We start from the raw sequence: 13,730 nt of genomic DNA, 5'->3' as shown, positions 1-13,730 counted from the left end.
TTGTAAATTGTATATTGTTTTATGGACATGCTGTGAGCCGCCCCGAGTCCATGGAGAGGGGTGACATACAAATCCAATTAATAAATAAAAAATAAATAAATAGATGCTGAAGGTGAATCCTTCGGGATTGAGCGGCGTAGAAGTCGAATAAATAAATAAATAAATAAATAAGTAAATAAATAAGTAAATAAATAAATAAATGTATTTTTATCTCAATATTTTTATTTTATTCATTCATCTTTTATATAACAAATTTTATTTATATGTAAACTTCGCCATGATTAAGATAATCTCTACGTTTTTTAAATTTAGGGTTGCAATTCAAAATAAATGCTACTCCTTATCAAATATTATTGAATTGTCTACTCATTTAACTCTATACTTAAATAGTTTTGAAAATAGTATAGCTTGCATGATATAATAAGGAAATTACTATAATGAACAGTATCATCCTCTAGCTTTGCATCCTTGGAAAGCTATTGCAAATGAATGGGGCAAAGTTTAAGATTTGCTTCGAGGAGATAGTAAACCAATGTTGGGAGTATTGCCAAAAAGACCTTTCTAAAGGATAAAAGTAGCTTCATTTAGAAAGAAGAAATGGGAAACTATTCATTTGTGAATATTTAAGCTATGTTAGAGGTCAACGCAATAACCAGCTTTTCTCTCCAATTTGATCCTGGTATAATAGTTTTCATTTGTTTCTGGATAAACTAGTAAATGAATCAACATAGTTAATTAGTTGAAGTCAATGATTCTGGTTAGATTGCTTTTAATGATGCTTGTAAGTTAAATAATGCAAAAGATTTTTCATCTGTTGAATAACAGAATCTGAAGAATAAAATTGTATTTCTGTAAAAAAACAATGATTATTTTATATATGAAACATTTCATTATTTTTAACAACTGATGCATATTCAAGATGTTTATTTTGGGGCTTGCTAAAGCAAAATACATATATTAAGTTAAAATTAAATAAGAACTTATAAACAAATATAAGTAAAAATGCAGTGATTTAAGCAAAATAAAAGTAAGCAAGCCATTACCTTAGATGCTTGCCACAAAAATTACCACACTTCATGTAGAATGTGCCTTTTGTGGTCTGTCCAGGGTGTACAAGTGAAGGTTGGAGGATGATTTGTTGGCAGATATGGAAAGGTATAGATAGAGAGGGGGAGACATGATCCAGTCACAGGAATAACGGTGATTAGAAGATGGCCAATAAAATGTCAACTTACCAGATACAACTAAAACAAAAGAAAGGAAAGGAAAAACAAAAAGATAAAACAAAGAATAAATCAACTCAAACATGAAATGAAATGAAATAAAATAAAATAAATGTGCTTTTAAATCACTCAAATCATTTTTTTTCAAAAAAGTATGATACAAATAAAGAACTAAATTCTAATTTATATACAAATATTTAAACATGTAAGATGTAATTTATACAAATGCAACTTATCTGAAGAGAAACACTAAAGGTTTACAACAAATAGCACAAAATAGATGGCATTATAAAAACAGTTCTTAGCTTTAGAGAATGCTTACATTTAATGGCTTGGAAATATGAAGCATGAAAAATGAAGGACAGGCAAGAAATCTACTTTAGTGTGAAAGGTATCTATACTTCTAATAAACAAGTCACAGGATTTCTATGCAGGTATCTCATAATTTTTAAATTTTATTTTTAAAATCTGATAAGCAAGAAAGAAGCATGGTTCAACTACAAGTATATTATTATATATAGAACAATATGAAAAATTTCCCAATTTTTAAACTGATGTTAGCCTTCATTTGCATTGAATTGTTCCCCAAAACTACTATAATTCTTATTAAGCTATCTAGTTATACCCAGTTCCTGAGCAGGTGAAGACATAAGCAGAGGGAGCAAACATTAGGCGGTCAACTTTCTTTAAAACTGCAGTAATTCAGTAGTTACTCTTTTTTCCCTCCTATTATTTTCCATTTGAAAACAACTGGATTAAGTCCTCCAAAGTTTACCATTTGCTATTTAAAGTACAGGTTAGTAAACATTGCAAAATGAATGTCAATTTAAATGCCATTAAATTTTCTAATAGTGCATCTTTATTCCACCACTATTTACAAATAATTTAACAGATATTGGTAATTCTATTCTATTCAAAAATATTTTCCCATTCAAAAATTCACAGATTTCAGATATTTCAGATATGTACAAAATGACTTTCTTACACTTTATCATAAAACCACTGCAGTCAAAATATTTTGCTTTATATTTATAACTTTATGTTTTACATTACAAATTAAATTAAATTAAATACTAGAAAATATATAAATATAATATAAAATAAAACAATATACTGTACACATACTTATATAATAATTACATAAAATCTATCCATATGATGATACAGAGTTGTTACTAGCTTGATAGACATAACTGATTGTTACAGAAACTTGTATATGATAAAATGAGTATAAATCTACTCATCATATCAGTGAAATAGCTAATCATTAATATAACTTTTCTAAAAAGAAAGACACTCTGAATATCTTAAGCCTTTCAGGGATTTTACCTTTTTAGGCAGAAAGTAAAACATAATTACTGTTGAACATGAGTTCATAATTAACACATAAATATCTGCTGTAGGCTAGCCTATATAATATACCTTGATAAGTGTGATAATATTTCACACACTAAAATTAGCTAAGAGAAACAAGAATACCCATTAAAGCAAATAAATAATCCAGACTACACTGAAGAAATGCATAATACTGTACTGAATAGATATTTAGAACAGGAAGTGTTATTGTTTATAAACTTGAAAGAATTTAAAATGTTGTTTACAAGTCTAGTTTCTAATCTGTCAAATAAGAAATTTAAATACATATACAGTGGTACCTCTATCTAAGAATGCCTCTACTTATGAACTTTTCTAGAAAAGAACCAGGTGTTCAAGATTTTTTTACCTCTTCTCAAGAACCATTTTTCACTTACAAACCCGAGCCTCTGAAACTGTAACTAGAAAAGGCAGGGAAAAGCCTCTGTGGGGCCTCTCTAGGAATCTCCTGGGAGGAAACAGGGCCGAAAAAGGCAGGGAGAAGCCTCTGTGGGGCCTCTCTAGGGATCTCCTGGGAGGAAACAGGGCCTCCCCCCTCCCTGTGGTTTCCCCAATCACACACATTATTTGCTTTTACATTGATTCCTATGGGAAAAATTGCTTCTTCTTACAAACTTTTCTATTTAAGAGCCTGGTCACGGAATGAATTAAGTTCGTAAGTAGAGGTACCACTGTACTGCTATAAAATAAATGACACAATGAAATTTTAACAATATTTTTAGCAAATTGCACCAAAAAGGTGATTAATTTTTGATAGTGCCACTTACTTTAAGAATAGGATACTGAAAATACACATTATATGGGAATAAACCAGGATTACAAAAATGTATCTATTTTTGCTTTCACGACATTCACCCGGAATATTTCAGACATTTTTTGAACATCACAAAATTTTTAAAAAGGCAAGGTTTTTTATCACTAATATTCAATGCTTTATGGAGGTTTAACTTTTCCCATTCCAACTCCTTAATTATGAAAAGCATACATAAATCTATAATTATTCTTAGCATGGAGACATTTAAAGCAATGAGAATTTATTGCTTTGTCAAGTTCTTTACAGCTGTCAATGAGTCAGAGAAATCTCTACAGTCTTTGGCGATCAAAGAAATCTGACTCATCTGATTTCTAAATAGGTCTCCAAAGTCAAGACGATCTTCAGCTGCATATGACTTCATATTCATTTTATGATATTTGCTTATTCCTATTAAATTAAATCTAGAAGTAAGCTAAATAATTGCAGAATAGCAACATTCTATAGTCAAGTTAAGAATTTCTACAAAGGCTCTTCTCTGATAGAATAACCTATCCAGGAAGTATTTAGTATTGTATCTAACTGGTTAAAGACCCCAATTTGAGAAGTGGTGGGCCTTCATATGATCCTCTCCATAGTCCCTGAGTAGAGCAAACCCAGTAAAACTATGAAATTAATAAAGGACCAGAATAAAAATATACAATATAATTATTGTGAAATCTATTTAATATAGCTTTTTAGCTTATTATTCAGAAGTATGGAATTATCCATGTATTTAAAATATTTTTAGTTGTTTAATGTTAATGGGTAAACAATTTTAATACCTACTCTTATTTTTATACCAAAGAATGGTGTAGAATAAAATTAATAAAACCCATCTACAAATATAATCTTCCCACAAACTTAATGAAAACTTACAATATTGATCTCAGTGCATATGTAGCCCTTTTACGTCTGATGTTTCTCTAAGAACTGTAAACTAAGTTTTTTCAGCAGATTTTTCAAATCCATATAACTTCTAGATCACATTGCAAGATGTTACCTATTTTACCTCACCTCTCACCTGGGTTCACTCCGTTAGTATTCAGACTACAATCTAAATGATTCTACCTTCAACATAATTAGATCTCTCTCCCCTCCCACTCTTCCCCAAAGAGTCTGGATCATTCTAAAACGGGATATATTCCTGAAATGCAGGTGAAGTAAGAGTGAAAAATAACACACATGGCACTCTTATTGCCACTGCAAGGGTTTGAATGCAGACAGATACTATTTGCTTTTGATCTAATGCTAGCATGGCTGTTTTCACTTGCTTTTATTTTTTAGTTGTATTGAGGACAATGGATTAGTAGCTGAGAAGAGGCCTCACAGGTGCAATCATGTCAAAAGCCCGGGTCATGTTTATTTAGAAGCCTTTATGGATCATAGTTTTTGTATGCTCAGTTGAAGATGTCAGTGGAATGTTTGAATCATAAGAAGTTACAAAAATACACAGAACAGATAGAAGACAAAAACTGGATAAAGCAGTAGCTTTTTCTTCATAGATTAATCTGATAATTGGCATCATGGATCAAGATCACTGGTCATCTTTCATCACTGATGACAGAACTGTTCACTAGATTGTCAGGAAAATTCCTAAGCATCTTTTGAAAAGCTTCATGATCCATTATACACTTGCAGTGAATCAAATGTGTACTTTGCCTTTAAAAGCTGCAAGACATTTACAATCTACAGTTCTACCAAGAAGCGACTTGACTAAGGAAAAAGTCAGATGTCAGTATCCTCAATTATCTGATCACATCTCATGTTTCTAAAACCAGATTTAGTCTGATGTGACGCAAAGGCAACATTGCTTCTGAATCGCTCATAGTTATGAAGGCAAAACCATTTCAAACTACTCTACACACTGAAGCAAGAGGGCACAGAAACTTTTGATAATTGTGGGTAGATAACAGAATGGGCACAATTTCTTTGCAATCCATACTTACAGCCAAATGTCTGATTGCTAATGCTATTAAACAGTCAAATAGCTTGCCTTCTGAACTGGAAATTTCATCCGCAGAAGTTTTTAAGCAAATATCGGTGACCCATTTGTTTATGATGGAATGAGGTTCTGCTCTGGGTAGGGGATAGATTAGAATACCACAAAGGTCCCTTCCAACCCATCAAAATACTGGTTATTAAACATTCCAGCTACCTCAACTTTATTTTTGAATTTTCAGGAGTACCAACTTATAGCACATAGATACAATTTTACTTCTGTTAACTGAAAAGAGTTAGACTTTATCATGATAAATTAAAAATAAGAGTTGTCCATTAATAATTCTGTGATTTGGACAGAGGGGCTTTTGTTTAATTAAGAATACCTGTAATCTACAGCTGAATAGTCATGTTTTAAAGTTTTTCGCTAAGATCTTGTCTTGATCAAAGTTGGAGGGGGGGAAATGTGACAAGTCACAAACATTTCCCAAAGGTCAGATCTAAATAACTTTTGAAGAGTTTTGATTTCAAACATCTTTAATACAGTTATCTACTACACAATACAGGTGTGGACAAAAAATGGAAACACTTGACTTTTTGGCATTATAATGTTTGAACATGTTCAAATCAATCAAAACTTGACATATTTTAATGTTTTTTTTATTCTGTCATTTGATGTTTTTTTAAACTACCCTTTTTAAAACAGAAATTTAAGGAAATTGGTTATAATCTTCTAGAAATGACAGACCTCTCAGACTTTCAAAGAGGCCAAATTGTTGTTGTTCGAATGGCAGGCGCTAGTGTAACAGAAAGTGCCCGAATATTTGGCGTTTTAAGAGGTAATGTCTCAAAAGTAATGACTGCTTTTGAAAGAGAAGGGAAAACATCCTCAGCCAAGCACAGGTCTGGTCGAAAGTCGAAGTTGTCAGAGAGAGACCGTCAGACTCTAAAGCAAATTGTTAGAATGGATCGCAAGACCACAGCTCCTAAAATCACTGCAGAGCTCAATAGACTCGTACAGAACCCAGTTTCCACAAAAACTGTTCGAAGGAAGCTTCACAAATCTGGACTCCACGGAAGAGCTGCAATTAGAAAACATCTTCTCTCAAAGACAAATGTTTGAAAGCATTTAGAGTGGTGTAGAAACCACCAGAAATGGTCCCTCGAGCAATGGCAAAATGTGATTTTCTCTGACGAATCATCGTTTACCCTTTTTTCAACCTCCAGCCATGTTTACATTTGGAGACAGCCAAAAGAATCATTTCATCCAGACTGCCTTCTCCCAACTGTCAAACATGGTGGGGGTTCAGTGATGATCTGGGGTGCTATTTCTTGGAAATCCGCCGGGCCAATGATTTCCCTTCATGGAAGAATTAACAGCCATCACTATTTAGGAATTTTGGCTGACCAAATTCATCCTATGGTTCAATAACTGTTTCCAGCGGGGGATGCCATCTTTTAAGATGATAATGCACCAACCCATAGAGCAAGAATTGTTAAAGAATGGCACGAGGAACATTCTAATGAAGTTCAGCATCTCATCTGGTCACCACAATCATCAGACTTCAACATTATTGAGCATTTATGGTTGATTTTAGAGTTTCAAGTAAGAAGACGATTTCCACCACAATCATCTCTAAAAGAATTGGAGGGTGATTTAACTGAAGAATGGGCTAAAATTCCTTTGGAAAATATTCACAATTTGTATGAATCAATAATTCAGAGAACTGAGGTTGTATTTGCCACAAAAGATGGACCAACACCATATTAAAAGATATTTTGATGATTTTTCAAGGTGTTTCCATTTTTTTGTCCACCCCCTGTAGTTGCAATACTACTAGTCTTTGCTTAATGACCATAATTGGGACTAGTAATTCAATCATTAAGTGAAACAGTTAAGTGAAATATCATGTGATGACTCTTCTTAACAACTACATTTGCAACAGTCTACTGTTGTGTTGATTAAACGAATCACTTCTGGTTATTAAAGTGATGTTACCATGATTTGTGACTTCCTGCCAACTTCCACTTTAAATTTGCTTGTAAGTAGCTGACTAGGAAGGTCAAAAATGTGATAATCATTGTACATGTGCAACAGTTGCCATGCAGCAATATTGAGATCATATGGGGCACGGTGACAGTTATAAACATAATGGCCAGTTGTAAATCACTTTTTCTGCCACATTGTAACTTTGCACAATTGCTAAATAAATGGCTGTGAAGTAAGAACTACCTGTAATAAAATTCTTTAGAAACTATCAAGCACATTCCAAATTTGGGGCATTGAATTTTTCAAACTTGGGGCAATGATATCAAATGACTGCAACTACAATAACATTTTACTGAAAATAATTTGGGTCCAATTTGATGTATTTCTTTTTTTTTAAAAAAATAGTTTTTATTGAATTATTTACATTAAAAACAGAACATAAAAATATATTGAAAAACATAAAATGTAACATACATAATAAAGGAAAAAATAGTAGAAAAAAACACAAACAAAACAAAATAAACAAACAAACAAAAATATCTATTGATTAATCATTTTGTACATATCCATCAAACACATCTTAGAATAAATTAATTAGACGGCTGATATGAGCGATAATGTAAGAAAATTGGTTTTGGTTATTCACTTAATTCACTATTTTGTTGTGCTTTTGACCGCTTACAATCCATCATAGATATAATGCATTTCTCATATATCAAATTATTCACAATTTATCTCAAAGAGTTTAATGCTTATATAAATTCATTCCTTTTTAAATATATATATATATATATATTTCATATAAATATCTCAATTTTGGTTTTTTTCTTATTTTTAACCATTCATAAAAATCGTTCCAAGTTTTATAATATTCGGATTCTTCTTTATTATTTATTTTGAGTGCCATCATGTCTGCTTCAGCACAGTCCATAATTTTCCTTACTAACATAGAGTCATCTGGTAGATCTTTCTGTTTTCAGAATTGTGCGATTGAAATTCTGGCCACTGTCAAAATATGTAATATTAAATAATATTGGTTTTTTTTTTTCATATTCTGATCTATGATGCCTAATAAAAATACTTCGGGGGTTTTGTTAATTTGAATTTTAGTCAGTTCCTCTGTCCAATTTTGTATTTTACTCCAGAATTTCTTGATTTGTGGGCAGGTCCACCATATGTGAAAATAAGTCCCTGCTTTCTCATTATATCTCCAGCAATATGGTTTTAATAAGGGGTACATTTGTGCCAGTCGTGCTGGTGGGAGATGCCACCTATTATACATTTTATATATATTTTCTTTGTAGGTGACCGATTTGGTTAATTTATAATTTTTATTCCAAATTATGTCCCATTTATCTGAATTAATACAATATTCAAAGTTTTTGTGCCAGCTTTGGATACTCCCTTTTAAGTTATAACTCTGCATTTTGTATTTTAACGAAAGTTGTATATTCTAGAAATCATTTTTTTGTCTTGGCCTAATATTATCAAATCCAACTCTGATTTCTTTTTTAGTATTCCTCTTTTTTTTAATCTTCTTCATATCTTGCTTTTATTTGCATTAGTGGCCACCAATCGATTTTCGCTGTCTAATAGTGTATTTGTTTTTAATTCTCCTCTTTCATTTAGCAAATCATAATAGGTAATTAATTTTTTAGTATCAATTGCGTTGGGGTGCATCGTAGCCTCCTTTGGGGAGAACTACCCAGGAGTTTGTAAGTAATGATGATTTTTAATTTTTGTCCATATCTCATTTATGACATTTCTGACTTTATGTTTCTTGAAATAAGTGTGTAATTTATCTTTTCCGTTCATAATAAATGCATGCCAGCCCAGATGAAAGTCATGTTCCTCGAACAAAAGAAGTCTTTTATTTTTTTAAATAATCCATTTCTTGAGCCAAGCTATTATTGCTGCTTGGTGGTAGAGTTGAAAATCGGGGAGTCCAAAGCCCCCTTGCCTCCTGTAAATAAGACAATCTAATTCTTGGCCTTTTCCCTGCCCATACAAAATTTGTCAACATTTTATTCAATTTTTCAAAATATTTCTTATTTAAAATAGTTGGGATTGTTTGGAAGAGATATAATAATTGTGGGAGGATAACCATTTTAATTGCTGAAATTCTACCTATCATTGAAATAGGCATTTTATTCCATTTAATAAGTTTCTCCTCTATTTTTCCAAGTAGTTGTCGATAGTTGTCGTCATTAATTATTGTGGCTTTTGCAGTTATATTTACACCTAAGTACTTAATTTTTTTTTCTATCTGGATTCCAAGTTTTCCTTCCAATATTTGATTTTTCTTATCCGTTAAATTTTTAGAAATTATTTTAGTCTTTTGTTTATTCATCTTTAAACCTGCTACTTTACCGAACTTGCTAATCTCTTCTAAAAGTTTTCCTCCAGTTTCTAGTGGCTCTTCTATATTAAATACTAAATCATCAGCAAATGCTAATAATTTATACTCTTGATTTTTAATTTTAAGACCTTTTATATCTTTATTAGCTCATACTTGAATCAAAAGAATTTCAACGTTGATAAATATTAAAGGGGATAAAGGTTTTTACCTGTCTAACTCCTTTTTCAATATTTATATTTTTTGTAATGTCTCCATTAATTATAATTTTAGCCACTTGTTCTGTATATAAAGTTTGTATAGTTCTATTAAATTTTTCTCCAAATTTCATTTTTATTATTTGTTGTAAAAAAAAAAATCCAATTCAAATTATCAAAGACCTTCTCAGCATCAAGAAATATTAGTGCTATGGGTTTTTTCGGATGTATTTCAATTTAGTGTATTTCTATCAGAAAATAAAACAACTATAGCAAGAGCTCAAATAACTTTTAGTTCTGTACTATAGAACAGAACGTAGTAATTGGAAGATGAGAGAAAAATATTGTTAACATCATTGGTACTGATTCAAGAACATTTATTTACTGTTTATAAAAATGAAACCATTGTTTTTGCCTTGATTTTTATAATACCTTTATATTTAATATTTATTTAAAAAATTCCAATAAATTAAGCTTAGAATGCTTACAGTATGATCTTATATCCTGATTTTTTAAACAGTTTTTAGAGAAAGTATATATTACTATGAGATTAAGAGTGCAAAGAAGACTGTGAGAAAAAGGGAAGAAATCAGGTGATCAAATTGGCTTGCAGATAAAATTATATGACATCATTGCCTGCCTTCATCCAAAAAAGGAAGCAAATAATTATTTAAAAAGGGAACATTTAGAAGGTTTAAGTGTGAATGTGTATACACGTGTGTGTACATATATACACCCGTATATACTTATACATACATACATACATACACAGTGTGTGTGTATTGCTTATCTTAATATATTAACTGAGTTCTGCAAGACATTTATACTACAATAGAAACAATACTCTTGTGAACTATGCTCTCTTATTAATATCTGAAATCGCTGTAATTATAGTTGGAGTTGTTAGATTAACAAAAAAAAAATTCTTAACAAGGAGAAATACATTATTTTGTTTCTGTTTTAGACAAGAATATGTACAAGTCTGTAGATAATACATATAAGTAGACTATACATATAAAATATGTTTTGAAATAACATTTTTGATAGGATTCTTAGAAACTTGCCATGACAAAATTATAGTGTATTTTGGCCATTACTGATAAGATAAAGTTATTATAAAGTGGAATAATACTAGAACCTAAACATTATAAGTCACAAAGAAATAAGTCATATAATTCATCCTTTCATTAATTATCTTGTTATTGTTATTTAAACAACATATTTTAAAGACATTGAAGTTTTTAGGTTATTTCCATTATGAAACATAACCCAAAATGTCGTGGTGCAATACTTTATAATAGAATTCTGTAATTGCATCATAATGATCTTTAATTCTACCCATGTATCTGTCATGTACACATATCTATTTTCGTCTTTAAATTATACTAAAATATTTGTTTAAAAAATAGTACCTTGAACTGTTAAAGTTGCTGACGCTTCTGCCTTTCCAACCATATTTTCTGCAACACAAGTATAAGAACCCATGTCTCCTGCCATAACTTTCCGGATTTTCAAGGTGTGGTCATCACGTATTTCATATCTAAACAAACAAAAAAGTTTTACATAGATTAGGTTGACTTGATAGTTCATTTATTTATTTATTTGACTAATTTATATAATCTATAATCACCAATTTGACAGAACAAGCTCCTATGGTGGCTTAGGAGAACAGAACAGAATTCTGTAAAGCTAGATTTTGTAGATTTTCATGGGTGTAGGAATGCAGGTCTTGGCGTATACGCCAATATGAATACGCTAAGAACTGCATACATACATACATACATACATACATACATACATACATACACATAGGTCTTGGCATATTCGGGACTTTTCCCATGTAAGGTTGATAGAATACTGGCAATATTTTGACAAGGTCCCATTGATCATTTTTAGGCTGGTGCTTTCAGCTTTGTGCTTAGTCGAACAAACACAACATGACGAGTGGGATCTCGTCAAAATGTCGCCAGGATTCTATCAACCTTACATGGGAAAAGACCCAAATATGCCAAGACCTACCTATCTATACCCTCTATATATATTTTATATATAGAGAGAGATGTAATTTTATAAGGTTGATAGAATCCTGGCGACATTTTGACGAGGTCCCATTCATCATCTTGTACTTGTTCGACCAAGCACAAAGCTGAAAGCACCAGCCTAAAGATGACCAATGGGACCTTGTCAAAAGGTACAGGTATGAAGGTCTTGGCATATTCGGGTTTCTTCCCACGTAGGATTTAGAGATTTCTGGCGACGTTTTGACGAGGTCCCACTCGTCATCTTCAGGCTGGTACATCTGTCCTTGTTCAAGGGCGAACACAGTGAGACCTGAGCTGCCTTCCCTCTATAAATACTGGTGGCTGGGTGTGGTTTGATGGCTCAGCAGCTGCAAGCTGTGTTGAAACTTCCTGGTGAGTCAGTGGGGTAACAACTGGGGTCGTTGATGTAATTGATGTATGTTGATTAGTTGATGTTTGTGGATTGGGAGTGATATTCTGAGTAATTGGAGCTTGCAGGCTATTTAGTTGTTTTGTAATGTGTGTCTGGGGTGTAACAATTTTTGTTTGGCTGCGAGTTTGTGGTCTGGTCATGTGTTTATGGTGTTTGTCAGTTTGCTTTGTGTGCAAGTCAGAGGGGGCTGCAACAGTTGGGAGCACTGCTTCTAGTTTGGCTTCTGGGTGGTGGTTGTATTTGGTCTGTAGGGTGAGTGTGGGTTTGGGTCTGGTGGAGGTGATTGGTGGTAGTGTCCTGTGTTGTTCTGAGTCTGGTTTCAGTTTGTATGGCTGGGATATGTTTGTTAATGAGGGCTGGTTTCCAGATGTCTGGTAGGCAGGAGGTACCATCCCGCTTGTTCATATTGTGGGGATGTTTTTCTATCTCAATGGCTTCCATGATTATTCTTTCGTTGTAGTTTTCTGTTTTAGAAATTAATTTAGTTTTGTCAAAATCAACTTCATGTCCTGTAGTTTTGAAGTGTTGGAAAAGGGAGGAAGTTTTTTCTTCTTTTCTTAATGCATTTACTCTCCTATTAGTTTGTCCAATATATGTGGCTGGGCAGATTTTACATGGTATTTGATAAACTCCTTGGTTTTCTAGCTGGATCTTGTCTTTGAGGTTTCTTAGGATGTTGGCTATTTTTTGATCTGTGCCAAAGGCTGTCTTGATGTTGTGTTTGCGGAGGATTTTGCTGATTTTATCTGTGGTGCCTTTGATGTAAAGGAGGAGCAGATGCCGTTGTCCTGTTCTGTGTCTTGGTTCTTGGGTGGTGTCTCTTTTTGGATTAGGTTGGAGATTGCCTCTCTTTGGAATCCGCTGGAAATTAATACATTTGTGAGACTGTGTAATTCAGTTTCCAGGTGATCTTTGTCGGCTTGGCATTTGGTTCTGGAGATGAGGGTCTTGGCTACGGAATTGACCCCGTTTACAAACCTCTAAGCACAGATCCTACCACCTACCTGGAAAAAACCCCACCAAATCCAAAATAAAAGTTTTGGCATATTTTGGCATATGCGGGTTTCTTCCCACGTAGGATTTAGAGATTTCTGGCGACGTTTCGACGAGGTCCCACTCGTCATCTTCAGGCTGGTGCATCTGTCCTTGTTCAAGGGCAAACACAGTGAGACCTGAGCTGCCTTCCCTCTATAAATACTGGTGGCTGGGTGTGGTTTGATGGCTCAGCAGCTGCAAGCTGTGTTGAAACTTCCTGGTGAGTCAGTGGGGTAACAACTGGGGTCGTTGATGTAATTGATGTATGTTGATTAGTTGATGTTTGTGGATTGGGGGTGATATTCTGAGTAATTGGAGCTTGCAGGCTATTTAGTTGTTTTGTAATGTGTGTCTGGGGTGTAACAATTTT

The 13,730-nt window shown here is 32.9% G+C and overlaps 1 protein-coding gene across 4 annotated transcripts in view; it reads right to left on the bottom strand.

Annotated features, from left to right (window-relative positions):
- Nucleotides 1–13,730, bottom strand: part of ROBO1 (roundabout guidance receptor 1) — a 263,181-nt gene that overhangs the window by 75,640 nt on the left and 173,811 nt on the right. For all 4 annotated transcript variants that reach the window (XM_070750258.1, XM_070750260.1, XM_070750259.1 and 1 more), the window contains exon 6: nt 11,284–11,411. In XM_070750258.1, the coding sequence (XP_070606359.1) occupies nt 11,284–11,411 (128 nt within the window). The remainder of the gene's footprint in view (nt 1–11,283; nt 11,412–13,730) is intronic.

Source organism: Erythrolamprus reginae, chromosome 4 (genome assembly GCF_031021105.1).
Source record: "Erythrolamprus reginae isolate rEryReg1 chromosome 4, rEryReg1.hap1, whole genome shotgun sequence".
Taxonomy (NCBI): domain Eukaryota; kingdom Metazoa; phylum Chordata; class Lepidosauria; order Squamata; family Dipsadidae; genus Erythrolamprus; species Erythrolamprus reginae.
This window is presented reverse-complemented; position numbering and strand designations above follow the sequence as displayed.